The following is an 18702-nucleotide window of genomic DNA, read 5'->3' on the forward strand; positions in this document are numbered from 1 at the left end:
TGTCTCCGTAATTTTAGTATTTCTGTATTTCAGTATCCTCACTCATATTAGTATCCTCAGAAATCTCATTATTTCCACTATATTGGTAAATTCAGTGTATTCCATATCTCAGTAAAGTCAGTATTCTCACTCCTTCTCTAGTCAGTACTTTTGCTTTTCCGATCATGTATACTTGTAGCACCATACAACAAATAATGACAAGCAGGAAGCAAAGCATTCAGTTATTATAACTATATTGAAGAAATCAAGCTCATCCTGTCGCAGCAGGTTCCAATAGAAATTGAACTAACTTTCGTTCAGAAATCTCTTACTGCCAAGCATATTCCTTGGCTCATAATGGAGCATGGAGCTCAATTATGGTCAACTATTGAGGAGGGAGATTGTCAAGCTGTAAAATTTAATCTTTTCAAATATTTTTCAACAACAGTGATGGTAATTATCACTACTATTCATACGGGAACTGTTAAGAACAATTAGAGATAAATATCTAACATAATCATACAGCTGTAAACATCATAATTTCTCAGTAAATAGTGCTTAAATACATTTTAAAGAAAATACATAAATGATTACAAACAATTACTGAATTTCCCTTTGCCCCTATATACATGGATTAAAAATTATTCTACGCTCTTCATTGTTACGAAACCATGCTGAACATTAAATAAACTTTTCATTTCATTACAATATCTCTCAGTTGTACATATAACTGCTCTGCAAAAATAAAATAATCTTTGAAATGTCATAACTTTCTTATTTTACATCCGATTTAGATTAGATTTTCAGCGTGGTCCTTGTTTGCATTTTTCTCTATTCATTCAAATTATTTATTTTATTTATTTGATTATAAAAACACAAACTTCCAATTTTCTTAGAAAATTGTTTTGTTTGTATCAAAAATTTATGTTAATTTGCAACCGGTCAAGTCTTTTCGATTGATAATGCTATATTGTAAATTTTGAAGAACCGTAATTATGCCGGTACAAAGTTATGGAACAAAATGCCCCCAAAATTGACATATGCCCAACCTTGATTAAAAAACATTAAGAAATATCTAGGCCTGCCTAGAATGAAATTATCAAATATTCCTTTCCAGCTCCTTTTTTGTTGGGATGGGTCTGGTCGTCTTTTTGTTTTTCTACAATATATCTGAATTGCGTGTGTGTGTTTATTCTTAGGTTATTATATACATATAGTGCAATAACCTTTGCAAAAACCATGATAGGCCTTTAAATGTTTCATTTTAATGTTTGATTTTTGTATAGGCTATATCTATCTACATATATAAATGTGTACTAGTCTTTTTCTAATGAGATATGGAAATCACTTTGAATTTGAATATGCCAGTTTTGTAATTTTTAAAATTCATATTCAAATTCTGAGGTGATTTTTTAAAAGCTTATCTATTTTTGAGGAAAAGGAGTGAAACCGATGCCAGTATTTTGTATGTTATCAATATATTGGCAATGTAAGGACCAAATGTAAACAATCATTTGGAAGGAAAAGTGAGATCATGTACAAAAAGGTTTCTTTTCTGCAAATAATGCAGAGTTCTTTCATTGTTTTATTTTTTTACAGGAAATACTGGGTGTGTCAGAAAAAATAGAAAACCAGACTCATATATCTTTTGCTGGAAGGAAATGAAATCATTGATAATGATCAAATTATAGAAGTATATCAAATCAGCGACAGAATCATGTGATTATTAAGGATTTTCCTTGGGTTGAAAACTGTCCACTAGCGCCTTGGGCAGGTTCTCACTAGGTTCCCATGTTGCCGCTGACAGAGGAAACCCTCTCCATTGTACTTTATACCTGTTTCCATTTTTAGCCAGAAGCTTTTCAACGTAATACATTTTTTCTGTTGAATAAAAGATAGTCCTTGATCAGTCAATTATTTCTAAAATCAGCATCATTAATGGGACTGTGCTTTGCATCAAAATAATATAAGAACAGCATGGTAAGGGGTATATAAATATGTGTATTTAGCTTTCGTCAAGTCTGATATAAATTTTGTAGTCATAAGAAATATATGTTGTATGATCTATCCTACAGGAAATTGATGACCTGGGATGAAATGACTCACTTTATGGATAATTTAATTTTGCGATTCAAACAGACCAGTAATGCTGATTCCATTGAATTTAATTGAAAGTATTTTACTTTCAACCTCATTATTACATTACCTTTTCTTTTCATTTTTGTTCTTTTTGATTTTTTCTTTTGCTTCAGAGCATCTGAAAGAGAAATAAAGAAGCAAAGAAATATGTTAAAGAAACCAAAGCAATACAGCACTTTTCTCTCGCATCTGGCAGAACAAATTACTTCTGAAATTTGTATCATATGTCAAAAAATATCATCTGATCTAGGTAAAAGAAATAATTTAAATGAAAACTTTTTCAAGTACATGGATGACATATCTCTTGTTCGCATTGCCAATGGGAAATTCTCCATGGCAACTTTCATTGACATGTTTATTTCATATTATTAATAATTTTTCTGGAATATACAATTCATCTATTTCAAAGATTTCTCCTTCAAATAAAGTCAAATAAACTGAATTATTTTTAAATGTAAACCTGAGTTTACATATAAGGATAATGAGGTATACACTATTTATTTACAAGGACACAAGTAATGATATTACCATTGCCTTGCCGAACGTTGCTAGACTTGACAGGGATAGCCGCAGGGGTAACAGAATGAGTGATAACAGGGATAACTGGAGGATTGGTATTGCATGGCAAATTATCTGGCTTGTTTGGTTGCTTGATGGACTTGAAGTCTATAAATTTTCAAAAATAGCAAATACAAATAACTATTAAATTATATGTACAACAATTGTCTAAAAATAAATGCTTCATAAATATGAAGTTGCTGCCAAGAAAGGAATTATTACCACAATATGTAAATGTACAAGGGGTGGGGATTTAAAGTTTTTGTAATATAATTCATGAGTCTGACTTATGTATTCATTGCTTGGAAGCTTCAAAATTAGGACTAAAGTTTTAATCACTGCATGATCTCAACCAAAAAGCAGTTTCCCTTTACTGATTGTACTCTCTTTGCAATACATGTGAATAATCTCTAAGCATGACATTTGTAGACAATTCCATATGTGACGTTTCATCACTTGCAAGCTAGGCTATGATTTCTTGAATTTACATTGGTTTGCAAAGGAGGTACAGCAATTAAATGAAAAAAGTGCTTTTACAATATTGGGACTTAATACTGATATCTTCTAAAATGTCTCATTTTCTCACTAATTAAACTTTATTAGGCCTATTTCATTTTTTACCAGCAAGAGGGGCATGATCACTGTCACTCTCATCTATGTCTTCCAGGGGGATTGCTTCTGGTGAGAGAGGGGAGGCTTCATTTGTGGCCTCTTGAGTGGCCTGACCTGTTTAAAATGGGAAAATGATTAATAGCATTGTACAATTTACCATTCATCAACATACATGTATGTCCACTGAACATGGCATATCTGCATGTCCTTTCTTGTTTCCTTCAACATTAAGATATTTTTGTTAATAAAGGAAGTGGTATCCGTTTCCTACAGCAATGTACTTCATGTACAATTTTAGAATGTGAATGAGACAATTCACTCATCAATGGGTGATCTGCTTATCTTAATTTTGTATTTTCCTTACTGTACATATACATTTCACAAATGTTAAGGCGCTACACGTGCGTGACATTGTTTGAAATAGATCTGAATATTTTTTGTGAAATCAATTAATGCTTTTCGTTTTACTTTGTGGGTTATAATGAGTTTGGTTTAATAGCAGCAGACAAAGCCACTAGGTAGAAAGCCTACAGTGATTGTTGAAGTTAATGTTTGGGCTGTTCATACTGTTAAAAATCTGTATACACAAAAGTCCTAGTTGATACAAATTTCTGAGTAGGTGTAATTAAATAACATAATTTGGCTGAAAAGTTGCATAAACCAAATGCTAAAATTTCATGTTGAGTTTTTGGAAAATGGACACAGATGCATCATCAGCAAGTGAATGAATATGAATGTTTTAAGAGTGGTTTTGGTATTCACAACCTTTGTTCTATTGGGGATCGTCATGGACTTTGTTCCTTATTCATTATCCCTTTCATTAGGAAGAGTTGGGTTTTCAATTCCCTGATAAAAGAAGCTGTTTCTTAGAATATGTTCTTAGTTGAAATATACTTTTTAAACAAATAATATTTCTATTCCTGTATGCAGATCTGGCAATTGAACGCACTGGGAGTTGTACAGTTAACATTTTTTGTAGATTTAAGTTGAATTTGAGGCATTACCTTGAACTACATCCATTTCATTTTCCTTGGTGGCTTCCTCTACAACTTGTTTTGCTACAGATATAGAAGGTAAATGAACATACAATTGTAATACCAATTATAATAATAACTATTGATAGGGGGAAAAGTCAAAGGTCTAGTTCAGTTTAACTTTTTAAACTAGGAATTTGGTGTACAGTTTAATACAGAGATAGATGTGAATATGAAAGAACATATCACTACTTTTTTAAAATCGGCATTTTATATGGTCTGTAACATTTGTCATGTCCAAAAATATTTAGATATGTATGTTACAAAAGCGATTGTTTATACATGTGTCATTAGCAAGTTACATTACTGTAGTATTCTACTGTATTGGATCCCTGACTCTCAAATATTGAAATTCCAGACGGTGCAAAACACCTGCGCAAATACTTTCGCAACCCATCACACCAATACTAAGAAATCTACATTGGTTACCAATCCGGCAGAGAATATCATTCAAATTCTTACTTATTGTATACAAATTAAGCACTTTGTGGTCAAGCTCCTGGCTACATTACAGAATTATTGAGGTATAAAACCAGTAGTCATGGTCAAAATTTGTGTAGTTCAACGGATCCTCTGCTTTTACAGATTCCATCCTTCAAAACAAAAGTAACACTAGGTGATCGAACATTTGCTTGTGTAGCCCCCAAGCTCTGGAATAGCTTACCCCTGGAAGTGAGGAAAGCACCATCCGTAAACAACTTTAAATCGAAGGTCAAAACACATCTATTTAATTAATAAGCATTTTAGGAGTCCTATATACTGCAGTAGAATATATACTTTATGGAATAGTTATTATTATTGTTCGGCGTCACCTGTGCTAGGGAGCAATGTGTATACATTCATGTCATTCCTTCAGAGATCAAATGACGTCTCTTGAGGGGATATTTTTGAGCTAAGCTGCATTTAGAAGACAAGTAACTTAGCAACGATTGAAGAAATTGAACCTTTTACATTTTATATCTTAATAAAAAATATTAGTCCTATCATTGGGTGGGTTCAGAGAAAATAAGGGTGAAAATGAGAAACATTTCATGACAATAGCTCTTCTAAAATTTTAAATGACTTTTTAGATTGAGCTGTGGATACATTTATGTTAGTTGTCAACAGAAATTGCCAAATTTCTAGTTATTTTTTTATTTTTTATAGTGGGCAAGACAGTTTCGCTTGTGTCTTGTCACCGAACCTGCTCAATATCTAATTTATTGGATTCAGAAATTTTCTTTTTTTTTATATTTATTTGGAATATAGTGTTGTAAGCATTACTATGATTTAGATGAAATTTCTTCCACTTCTATGTATCTGGAGACCTTGTCAGCGAATACTCGGAGTACCGGGTACTCCCAGAGTCCCAGTGCAAACCATTTTTGCCTTGCTTGTTTTGTTAAAAGCTGATAACCTAGATATACATTAGGTTTTCTATGGCCTTTTATCTCTGACTTTTTATATTTCTGGCTATAGTAAAATATCAGTTTTGCGTCACCCCCCCCCCCCCTTTATTCGACCTCTCACATGTTTGGGATTTTTGCCTCGATCTGGAGATTCTTTGACTTTTTATCTTATTACTTCAAACTGAGAAATTATGTAATATGACGTACATACATGCATGAATCATATTCAACATTTGTTGAATGATTACCTACCAGAGAATTTTATTGAAGACATATTATTCATCAATGACACCAGTGTCTTCTTATCGTACAGGCAAGTTCTTTTCAACTCAACCCCATGTGGCAACCCCTCCACAGAAAAAGTGTCCATCTTTGTATATGGCACTGTCCTCCTCTTGCATCCTGGAATTCCTTCAACTGGAGTGGACAACATGAAGAAAATTTTATACTGAATGATTAATGCACAATGTATACAATCAAATCTGCATTTGAGTGGGGGGGGGATATGTGCCGTGAAGATCCCAATTTCCTAATGACCTCTGTGACCTTGACATTGATCCAAAATCAGTTCAGATCGTTGTCACTCCAATATGCATTCATGCACCAAGTTTAATACCTCAAACAGTTTTTGTCTCACCTGCGAAGCAAAGTGAGACTATAGGCGCCGCTTTTCCGACGGCGGCGGCGGCGTCAACATCAAATCTTAACCTGAGGTTAAGTTTTTGAAATGACGTCATAACTTAGAAAGTATATGGACCTAGTTAATAAAACTTGGCCATAAGGTTAATCAAGTATTACTGAACATCCTATTAGAATTTCATGTCACATGACCAAGGTCAAAGGTCATTTAGGGTCAATGAACTTAGACCATGTTGGAGGATTCAACATCGAAATCTTAACCTGAGGTTAAGTTTTTGAAATGTCATCATAACTTAGAAAATATATGGACCTAGTTCATGAAACTTGGACATAAGGTTAATCAAGTATCACTGAACATCCTGCCTGAGTTTCACGTCACATGACCAAGGTCAAAGGTCATTTAGGGTCAATGAACTTTGGCCGAATTGGGGATATCTGTTGAATTCCCATCATAACTTTGAAAGTTTATGGATCTGATTCATGAAACTTAGACATAATAGTAATCAAGCATCACTGAAAATTTTGTGCAAGTTTCAGGTCTCATGATTAAGGTCAAAGGTCATTTAGGGTCAATGAACTTTGGCCGAATTGGGTGTATCTGTTGAATTACCATCATAACTTTGAAAGTTTATGGATCTGATTCATGAAACTTGTACATAAGAGTAATCAAGTATCACTGAACATCCTGTTTGAGTTTCAGGTCACATGATCAAGGTCAAAGGTCATTTAGGGTCAATGAACTTTGGCCGAATCGGGGTATCAATTCAATTCAATTCAATTTATTATTTTTCATTTTCAACAGAAGAACAAAGTAATGTGATCAAAATAGTTACAATGAACTTATACAGATAAAATAAATTCAGGCATGTACAGTATTTGATATTTATCTATAAAACGAAGTAAAGCAAAACAGAATATATATAAGCAACTATCATAACCATTTTAAAATAAAAATTCTGTGAAAATGGAGGGATCCACTAAAAAGCAGTGCTTGTATTGTGTGGACCCCTCTAAATAATTATTTTAGAATTGCCTACGAAGACAGACAAGTTTACAAAACAGAGAACAGCAGAACAAAGAACAAGAAACAATCAAACAATTGAAGCACACACAAAGGATATGAAAATAAAAATGAAAAGAGATAAAGAAAGATAACAGAGATAATACAGCAGGACTTCAACGCGCGGATAATTATACCAAAAAAAAAAAATAATAATAATAAGTTAAGGAGGCATGAAATGGTGAATTTCATGATAAAATTATTTAAAACTGAGTAAATGATGACCTGTATGATTTCAGAAAATTATTTTTAAGTTTCATTTTAAAAGAACAAAGGGATGGGCTTCTAATTATATCTTCACTAAGGGAGTTCCAGAATCTCGGGCCATCATATATAAATGTTTTTTTAGCTAATAATGTTCTTAAAAGAGGTAAATGAAACTCATTAGACTGTCTTGTAGGGTAATGATGAATTGAACGATTTTGAGGGAACATTGAATCAAATACGTGAGGAAGTGAATTGTTATTATATTCATACATAAATTGGCCTAAGTGAAACAGATATAGATCATTTATTTTTAGCAGCTTGTTTTCGGCAAACAATGGATCTGTATGTGAAAGAAATGAAGAATGGTTAATTATACGGAGAGACTTCTTTTATTACAAAAGAAGTCTGTTTAATAAAACTTGGTGGGTATTGCCCCAAACAAGAATGCCGTAGTTCAAATACGGTAAGATTAAAGAAGAATAAAGCATTAATAAGGTTTGTGGAGGAAAATGAAATTTCAGTTTATTTATTATGCCGATGTTGCGTGAAATCGCTCTGCAAATATTTTCAATGTGATATTTCCACGAAAGTTTATTATCGACAGTTATGCCTAAGAACTTTATGAACGAAACAACTTCTAAAGGGGTATCATCAAACATAATGTTTGCCGGCAGTGTGTCTATAGTATTACTAAATAACATGTATTTGGTTTTTTTTAGATTAAGGGATAGTTTGTTAGCTCTTATCCACTGAGTAACCTTTTCTAGCTCAGAATTTACTATATCTAGTAGTGTTTTTGGATTTTTATGAGAATAAAAAAGATTTGAATCGTCGGCAAAAAATATAAACGAAAGAATATCGGATGAATTACAAAAATCATTAATATAAATGATAAATAATAAAGGACCTAACAGACTGCCCTGTGGGACTCCGCAATTTATATTTTGCATATTGGATGTATAGCCATTTAATGTTACGTACTGACGTCTATTGGATAAGTAACTCCTGAACCACTCCAAGGCCTTCCCACGCACCCCATGGTGAGCGAGTTTATGTAATAATATATTGTGATTGATTGTGTCGAAGGCCTTGGAGAAGTCCAGGAAGATACCAACCATGTGTGAAGAGTTGTCGAGAGCATGTGCCACTTTGTCAATGAAATTTAATAAGGCATGTTCAGTATTATGTTTTTTTCTAAAACCAAACTGGTAATCGGAGAAAATATTGTGTGCTTTCAAAAAGTTAATAGTTCTATTGTAAACGACCTTTTCTAAAATTTTTGACATGGAGGATAATAAGGAAATAGGTCTGTAATTATTGACATTAAGCTTATCATCTGTTTTGAAAAGAGGTATTATTTTACCTATTTTCATGTTGTCGGGGACTTGACCATTTTGCAATGAAAGGTTAAAAATATATACCAAAGGATTAACAATAGAGGAAATTACACCCTTCAAAATAAAGTTGTTGATATCATCATAGCCAGGACTTTTTTTGTTATTCAAACTAGACACAATATCAATAATTTCTTGTTCAACAACAGGTGTAAAGAATATAGAATTTGTATTAGGTATGCCCAGATAATCAGAAAAATGCTTGTTCGAAGGAGGGACTTCATGAGCTAAGTTTACCCCTATAGACGAAAAATAGTTGTTAAAAATATTGGCAATAATTTCAGAGTCTTCAACAATTTGATCATTATCCCTTATTTTAGTTATGCTTGTTTTGTTATTTGATAAATTCATGGCTTGTTTTAAAATCTTCCATGTACCTTGCATGTCGTTCTTATATAAATGTAATTGTTTCGTGAAGTATTTTTTCTTTGCTAGTCGTATTGTTTTAGTCAAAATATTTTTGTATCTAGAATACTTAATTTTGGCTTGCTCGGAACCTTTTGTCTTAAATTTATAGTACAAATTATTTTTTCTGTTAATTGAACGTAAAATTGATTTGGAAATCCATGGAAGTCTTGGTGTTTTTTTGTATGCCGTTTCTTTGTCTTTTACTTTTGGAATGTAAGTATCTAATTTATTACAAAATATGTCAAGGAAGTTCTCAAATGATGCATTAACATCATCTGAGTTGTAAACACGCGACCAGTCTGAAGATTCTAAAGAAGCGTCAAGTCGGGCTATGTTTTCATGAGTTGGTCTTCGCCTTGATGGCCGGTGTAGATTGTTCAGTGGGCGCCTAAGGGTGAAATGTGACATAATTGGAAAATGATCGGTTATATCGGATATGACTACAGAAGAGTCCGGCGAAGGCAGAACGTTACAAAAAATATTATCTATGAGTGTGGCGGAATGAGTCGCCATACGAGTGGGTTTCGATATCAAAGGCAAGAATGAGGCAGTCAAGAATATATCAAGGAATTCATGGGATATGTTATTATTTTCATGTTTCAAAATATCAATATTAAAGTCTCCCATTATAAAGACGTCTTTGTTTACAAAAAGTGGATCTTTTAGCAAATCTGAAAGGTAGAGGAGAAAATCATTTGAATTAGAATTTGGAGGCCTATACATAATGCCTATGATTATATTTTTGGAAGTGGGAATATTTATTTCTATAAAAAGAGACTCTACAATGTCGTTTGATTTAATAAATTCTTTATGAGTTATGTAATCGTAATTTTGAGAAACGTAGAGGGCAACCCCTCCACCAGACCTATTTTGCCTGTTGTTAACGATAAAGTCATAGCCATCCAGGGCAAATGGAAGATTAGACTCGCTGGATAACCAAGTTTCCGAAAGTCCAATTATAGAAAAGGGAAGTTTGGAAGGATTATCTAATAACAATTGGAATTCCTCAAAATGCTTACTTAAGCTTCTAATGTTAAAGTGTAAAAGAGAAAACGTATCTATGGAGAATTGTTTGGTAATTTCTTTAAACTGAGACTGGGTTATATATTCAGATGAAGGACTTAGAATTTCGTCTTCATCAGAGTGCAAATCAAAAGTATCGGTTTCTAAATTTAAGGTTCTTGCAACAAAACGGTTATATGCAGCGTCATTTTTAGAATTTGTATGACTAGTTGGCGAAGATTGGAGTAAATCAAAAAGGTCATCATTATTCAAAGAAAAAAATGGCTCATCTGCTAAATCAGACGTGAAAGATTGATGAGAATCTCATAATTGAATTTCGTCTTATATAGAAAAATAAGAAAATGTCGAGTCCTGCTTAAAACATATGGAGTGGGCTTACAGAGAAACAGATACATGAATAAATGAACGGGAGGAACAAAACATTGACATGCAAAAGAAAAATGAGAGTGACACAAGACAAAACGAAAAATCACATGAACGCACAAGCATGACAAGTAACAATAACATCGAACTAAAGTCTTCGTAGGCTGAGCGAACGAACGAACAAATGAACTAAAGAAAATGTGGAGCATCTTTACAAGTTCCTGGCGAGATGCCCTTGATAAAATAGTGATTGCAATACACTCAATGAGACTAGTTATAAATGATACATAGAATATATATATATGTGTGTGTGTGGTAGCTTTAAGTAAGTAACTAACATTGCTATTTCATTTTATTATCATTCTCTTAGTCTTTGGCCTCTGAATCATATAGCATAATGAAGTACATAAGGATTTGATGGCAGAACGAGCTCGCCAAAATGCAGGTTGTAAAATTCGGTGCGCTTATTTGAAGCGTGCCGAAAAGTATAAGTTACAATAATAAAAAAAATGTTCGTTATAAGGTTGACTGTGTGATAGTAAACTATGTGTAATAGATAATAAATGAAACTGTACAGAGTATAGAGGCCAAAGAAAAAGACGAAACAGACCGGTGATACATGTATTAAATTTGATACATATAATATGTAAAGATTGAATGCAGAGACTGAATAACTATAAAGAAATATGTATACAGGTATGCACATACAAACACACCCTTGTATATACGATGAATACACATACATGTACATATAAACACGTGTTATGCCAAATGAACAGGGTTCCGTAGACTCGGCATCTAAGTGAAGGATCGCAAATGCAGGTACAGAGTGGGAGATAGTGACATGTGAAAAACGAAAGAAAATAATTAAAAGAGTGTTACAGGGAGGGAGAGAATACAAAGGAAGGAGAGAGAGAGAGAGGTTGGAACGAGAAAGGCCGCGCATTACCTCACTTTCATCATCGAGTCAGCAAAACCCCGTGCATTTGACAGCTCACAGTTTGCATCTTTGTATACCTGTAATTTAGAAGAATGAAAAGTAACATTTCCTGATGATTTAACATAGTTGATATAGGATGAGGACATGTTATGCATTGAATTGCTTGATTTGGCAATTACATTCGTTAGACAAAAAAGACAGTTACACCAAATATCTTTAGATTAGGATTGACGTAATTGTGAAAAAAAAAATAAACTTTTAAATTGAGATGAAGGGGCATGCAAAAAAACGTAACGTTCGAAAGCTTGAATAGACAATATTATAAAGAATGTGGAACTTAATTGCAGTTCAGCATGCTAGATAATTCGAACATGAAAGAGGAGGGCATGCAATGACTGAAACATTCAGAAGCTTGAAGGGGGAGAATAAAATGTACAATCGGCATACAACAGTTCAAACGTGAAATACAGAGAGCATGCAAGAAATGCAATACACAAAGGAGTACATTAAATGGCAGAAAACTTCAATTAAATAAATAAAATTACCTCCGGCATGCAAGGCAATTAAATCAGAATAGCCAACAATTTACATATGAACTTTACAATAGAAAATTTCGAGTTTACTGAAAGATATAAATAGAGAGAGAAAACAAACACAAACAAGACAAGCATGCAACAAGATTCACATTCCGTACGCCTTACCTGGAATTTGGTATCCTGTTAATCCTTTCGCCAGATTTTAGGGCATCCCTTGTTAAAAATAGCCGGTGATTATCGTTATTAGAAAGGAACTGAACATAAGGAACATTTAATTTGGACAATGAGGAAGGAATTCGGGAAAGAGAACTGGTGGACCCCTAATAGTCTGTCATTTATTTGATATCAAAAGATATTCTAATTTAAAGGATTACCAAGAAACAAGGCAGGACTTAAATAAGAGCGTATCGGAATTGCAAATTAGCATGACTTGTGTGTGATAAATAAAAGTAGTAAGAGGTTATCGACCCATTGTTAATAAATGCATGTAATTAAAGTTTGACGACGAATGACATAGTCTAAACTAATCGAAGAATTGTCCATGTCAAAGCTTAAATTACAAGAATTTGCCTTAAGATAGCAAGGGAATAAAAGGAAGTAAGGTGGAGTCCAGAAATCAATAGGGCATACCTTACTATGGTCGATAGAATTTGGAAATGAAAGGAAAAGAAAGCAAACAAAACATGCTTTCCATCTTCAACAAAGGGCAATATAAAGGTGTGACTATAGGAAGTCATTTGACATTAAGTCACAGGTTACATGAACATATGAAAAGAAATTAATGAAAGGAGAGAGGCGGGAAAGAGGCGAGTACCTAGACCTCAGCTCTGGAATGCTATCCTCCTCTGATCGTATACAGTACATCTGGGGAAGCTCAGTCTATGGATTTTTCAAAATAGTTGGGGGGGGGGGTTGTTTTGAATCACTGTAGGATACTTGATCCTAAAAGTATATCTTTATCATAAACGTGATATAATGGTAATTGAAGTAAAGGAGATGAATTTTGATACAAAAGGTATCGAGGATATACATTGTTTATTAATATTTATGTAATCATTCGGAATAGTTCGATTTGCTAGTCATGACAGTACTGTTGTTTACTGCTACATGGTAAACAAATAAAAAGTTTTGGCGATTGCAAATCGATAAAAGTTTGATGAGTGTAAGATATAGATTATGTTACTATATGGATATTAAAACTTTGAAATAAAGGTATACTACTGACTATTTTCAGAGGTTATTATGTTATGGTTTTAGCCTCGATATCTTTTGCATTTGCAATTGCTCAAACAAATACAGTTTGTAGAGTGTCAGCTTCTCACTCTATTTAAAACAAGAAAAGAAAAAAAACCCAAAATATTCCCCAGAACTTTTCTTTAACCCGTGAAGACCCTGCATGAAACGGGTCTTAAACACTGGACAGAGAAAGGTTCTAAAATTCTTATAGATTGCATACCGTGGGAGAAGGCGATGAATTCGACGGGAGTTGTCTGAATAATATTTCCCAAGAAACGTCACCTTTTCTGCTACTGGTATAACAATGAAATTAAAAATACATTACAGATACCATTTAAGTGGCAGGTCAAAACGTATACTAAATTAGTATTCAAAGTAACATGTCGTCTTGCCTACAACTTTGCTCTGCAATGAATGACAGGGTGGGCCCTGTACGGAAATGATATAACATTGCATTTTCATATTAATTTGTTTGATTTTGTTAAGGTCATCAAAAAAGACAAGTATATGACATTGAAAATGGTCTACACTTTAATAAAGTGTGATCATTAAATGTTTAAGATTTTTTTTCCTTCTTTTTTTAATGCAAAATTAGAACAGATTTTTTTTGTTCATGCAGGCAAATAGTATAGTTTCGAAACTAATTACAAGAATATTTAGAAAGTACAAATTTGCATTTTTCAAACGTTCAGGCAAAAATAATTATATGATAAACATTTACGTAGCAATTGACAAGAGAAAGTAAAAACAGATCTTTGAAAATTGCTATTTAAGACAGGAAAGGGGACTTTTAGCACCTCTTCTGATTTAAACAAGATATTGGTGATATACACAGTACATATAATATCATTATGCAGCAGGGGAAATAAGGGTACAAAATATTAGACGTTAGATATGTGTCATTCTACCTTCATCTTTGGTCTGCAGTTAGTAGCAGGATAGTCTTTCCTTTTTTCATTTTTTCGACACATCAGACATGTCAGACAGGAAAGAAAACTGTAAATGAAATGGTATTGTCAGTATATCACCAGACAGACAGCATTTGACCTTGGAAACCTATATTAACTTTTTTTTTTACGGGTTACTTACTATTCACTTTTGCAAGCTAGGTTCAAGCATAAAACATGTAAAAATTGTAGATAGATCAATTTGGTTCATACCGATATCTTTCAGCCGTGTAATCTCTATGGTTTCAGCACAGTACATAAAATTCTGTCAGAATTCAATTTTAGTGAGACTTGCCTAATAAAGCTGTCATCCCGACCAGGTAGACCAGGCGTTGTTTTGCGATCCAACAGACGAGTTGTGACGAGTTTGAAGAATTATCTTTGATCCAGCGAGTCTGATCCTTGTGGAGACCTTTTCTTCACGTCGGAGCCGGTAAGCTTCCGCAGCCAGTCGTCCACGTTCCCTCTTTAGTTTCGGGGGAAGATCACTCCTGATAGTTACGCGGGCGTACGCTGGGTCCCAATTTTGCTGCTGGATGGGGTTTGTTCCCGGGTCCGAAGAGGCGGTTGCTGCTGATCCCGTGCGCTGAAGACGCGGCTGTGATTCGAATGCTCGGAGAAGCCGGTCACGGTCAAACATAGATGCGAATCGAATTATGATAGGCTTGGGTCCGGGCTCGGCGGGGTGTCCGACAGGTTGCTTCGCGTGCTGGGGTACAGGCAATCGATGCGCATTCACCAGTTGGATTTGCCGGGCTTCCTCTAGCGTAATTCGCAGAAAGTAGCAAAGGATCTCCCTTACGGTCACGACGATGTCCTCGTTTCTTTTATCTTGAATTCCGTATACCAGTAGATTTTGTTTCCGGTTGTGTATTTCCATAAGTGTCAGCCTCCCTTCCATCTCTTCTTCTTGTCGCTTAATCTTCTCCTTTAACACTGGAATTTCATCCTTTTCTAATGCCGTTACTTTATCCAAAGCAAAGTTGACATTTGCTTCTAATACAGAAACACTTTTTTTCGTCTGTTCTAGCTCGATCTTGATAACCGTTAACTGACTCAAGACATCATCAAGTTTACCGGAGAGCATGCTCCTCATATCGGCCATGGAGCGAAGGACCTGGTCTGAGCCCGTGTCCACCGACAAACCGGGAGTTTCACTTTCAGAGTCGCTTGACATATCGAGTGATGAAGCTGATCTTGTAGGTTGGGAAGTTTTGGGTTGGTTCTTCTCTAAACGTTTGGCTTTAGGTTCGTTTGCTTTTCGTAAATTGTAGGCAGACTTCTTAGACGATAGATGATAACTCATCACGATAAATAAACGTGCTACCAAAATGTAGATAACAGTTGCATTTCCAGTGTAGATAAAAGCATTTAAAATTCGCGGGCAGGAGCTCGCCAGTGACACGTCCGTTCACTACGAAGGCATGATGAAATATCTGTTGAATTACCATCATAACTTTGAAAGTTTATTGGTCTAGTTCGTTAAACTTGGACATTAGAGTAATCAAGTATCACTGAACATCCTGTGCGCGTTTCAGGTCACATGACCAAGGTCAAAGGTCAATGAACTTTGGCCGAATGGGGTGTATCTGTTGAATAACCATCATATCTCTGTAAGTTTATTGGTCTAGTTCATAAAAAGTGGAGATAAGAGTAACCATGTATCACTGAACATCTTGTGCGAGTTAGAGTAGTATTCAAAGTCAGCACTGCTGCTATATTGAACTGCGTGATGCAGGTGAGACGGCCAGAGGCATTCCACTTGTTCAGTTATTGACCGCAAGAACAAGATGTTTTCAGACAGTGACATGTGACCTTTGACCTTGCTACCCCAAAAACTAATCAGATTATTGTCTATCCAATATTTATATGATCCAAGTTCAGAATTGATAACAGTTGCCAGTATAATCACAAAAATGACTCATTGTCATGTGTATAATGATCTCTGAACCCTTTGACATTTGACAGTGATGCCTGAAGAACTAGTCATATCATTGTCCCTCCTAAATATAAATATGATTATGAGGTCAATTGGGTTCATCTGTGAGATGGTTATCGCAAGAAAGAAAATGCGATGAAAAACAGATGGACAACCCCAAACTCTGGCAACCACCTTCAGTGTATGTCTGCATGAATAGGAAAAATATTAAAAATAAATATCTGAGCCCTGCTTTTTCTTCATGATTATTTCACATAGGTTGGATATGAATATTGATACGTACCATACTTCTTGTTGAGCATGTTTGTAACCTTTGTGCGGAGACTATCCCTGTCAAGACATTCTTGTTTTTCATCTATGACAGAAAAAAAAATCAAAACATGGTAGAAATGTCAGGGTTTGTATTTTAACAAAGCTTTATAAAGTAAAGAATAGAGGGACGGTGCCAATTTAATCTCTTCCATTTCAAAATTTTGAATATCTATTTATACACTTATGTACTCTAATGTAAACCCTCCCATTGGTATATGTTCCTGTAACTCTTATCAGTAACTCATCAAGTGTTGGTTTAACTTCGTTAGGATATATTTCTTGAGTTCTAGCTGTTTAAGCAAAGCTTCACTGATTTAATACAGAAAATACATGTTCATGTACCTCTTGTCCCACTGAAAATTTCATTTAGCATCAGGTTTCCCATCTGTTTTTGAGTTGTTGCTTGTATCTTTGAGGAGTATCCTTCCAGAACCCTCTCACCATCAGATGCTATGATTGCGCATGCATATCCAAGTTCTTCAAAGTCCTTGATCTATTATCAGGGAGTCAAAAGAGGATGTCACATTCCAGTATTAAATAATTATTGCATTCCCAATATCAACAATAATAATAACATTAGATTCACAAACGATATACACTTCAGTTTGAAGCAATTGTTAACCGTAAATAGACTGGGCTATTTCGATGCCTAAAAAGACGGGGGGGCTGATTCAGCCCCCCCATATGATCTCACCCTTCGATCGCGCAATCACGACGAAAATTGGCACACGCGTTACCCATGGCATTATCTACAAAACTATAACATCAAATTCTGCAAAAAATCTCATGTCTCATTAATTATGCTAATTTATGCATACAATCATAAGATTGCTCTAATTAATAAAATAATGCCCCTGAAATGCTAATTTTTCTTTCACATACTCTAGATAGGCATCTGATCAAATTCATTTTTAAAAAATTTCAACATCACATTTATTTTCTTATGTATTCTATTGTTTTTTAAATTTCTTATGTATTTCTTTGTTTTTCCACTTTTTGTTTTTTATTGTTTTTTCAATGGAAATTGTCAGGGACTTTATGTTGACCATAAAAAAGATAAAATTTATTGATTCTAAGCAGTAAAATGAAAAAAATGATACATTTATGAATTTTGGCTAAAAACACTATTAGCATTGGATTTGTACACAAATTAACATTTTTTAGTAATTTTGGGTCTGTATGCACTTACAAAATGTTGCGTACTTTCGGAACCGCGTACCCAGGGGTCACGGATTTATCGCGAAAAATGTTGAGGGGGGGGGCTGAATCAGCACCCAGTCTTTAGGGTTAAACCAGTGTGCCCTACATGTATGTTATTAGTAGTACCCCAAGTGCCTTTGTGCTGATAGAAAGCAGCTATTCACATTTCATAAGTTCTTATTCTGATTCAACTGAATTAAATATAGAGGTATCATTTTAGAATATTGAACAAAAGAAGTAATATCAAAACATTTTCCTCATTGTAAATGATGAAGTCATACAAAATTATATTTATGCAGCCGTGTAGCCTACATGAAATGTTTTTTTATAGTTGTGCAAATTTCTACTTAAAAAAATGAGTCTAAAATACAGCAAAAATAAGAGCTGGTATCTCTGCCATTAATACCCCATTCTCCCCATACATACAATTTTGTTTGCCTTATCCATTAGCTTCTTGGCGATGTTTGCTCTTTGCTTGTCAGACAAGTTCTCCATTTTTTCTTTGGCTTGCTGTTCGGCTAGTTTTTTGTATTTTGCCACCACAACTTTGTCCTTAGACAGTCTCTTCCACTCTACAGGTGCTTGCTTCATAGCCTTTTCTTTCTCCTCCCCTGCAATCGAAGGGTAATAATAATGTAACATCATATTATACAAGGCCTGCCAGGAGAACAGTTCACAACCTAAGGGGCTCCTGTTGGTAAATAAGACAGTAGTAGTAGTAGTATTGGTAGCCGTGTAGTAGTAGTATTTTTAGTAGGTGCAGTAATAGCAGCCAGTAGTAGTAGTGG

General features: G+C 34.4%; 1 protein-coding gene across 1 annotated transcript in view; it reads right to left on the reverse strand.

Annotated features, from left to right (window-relative positions):
- Positions 1-391: 391 nt before the first annotated feature.
- LOC121428662 overlaps positions 392-18702 on the reverse strand; it is a 29115-nt gene continuing 10804 nt past the window's right edge. The window contains exons 4-11 of the mRNA XM_041625447.1: positions 18341-18525; positions 17057-17207; positions 16686-16757; positions 5963-6127; positions 4293-4346; positions 3298-3402; positions 2647-2784; positions 392-2236 (exon numbers count right to left, since the gene is read on the reverse strand). Of these exons, the coding sequence (XP_041481381.1) occupies positions 2082-2236; positions 2647-2784; positions 3298-3402; positions 4293-4346; positions 5963-6127; positions 16686-16757; positions 17057-17207; positions 18341-18525 (1025 nt within the window). The 3' untranslated portion in view covers positions 392-2081. The remainder of the gene's footprint in view (positions 2237-2646; positions 2785-3297; positions 3403-4292; positions 4347-5962; positions 6128-16685; positions 16758-17056; positions 17208-18340; positions 18526-18702) is intronic.

Source organism: Lytechinus variegatus, chromosome 15 (genome assembly GCF_018143015.1).
Source record: "Lytechinus variegatus isolate NC3 chromosome 15, Lvar_3.0, whole genome shotgun sequence".
Classification (NCBI taxonomy): domain Eukaryota; kingdom Metazoa; phylum Echinodermata; class Echinoidea; order Temnopleuroida; family Toxopneustidae; genus Lytechinus; species Lytechinus variegatus.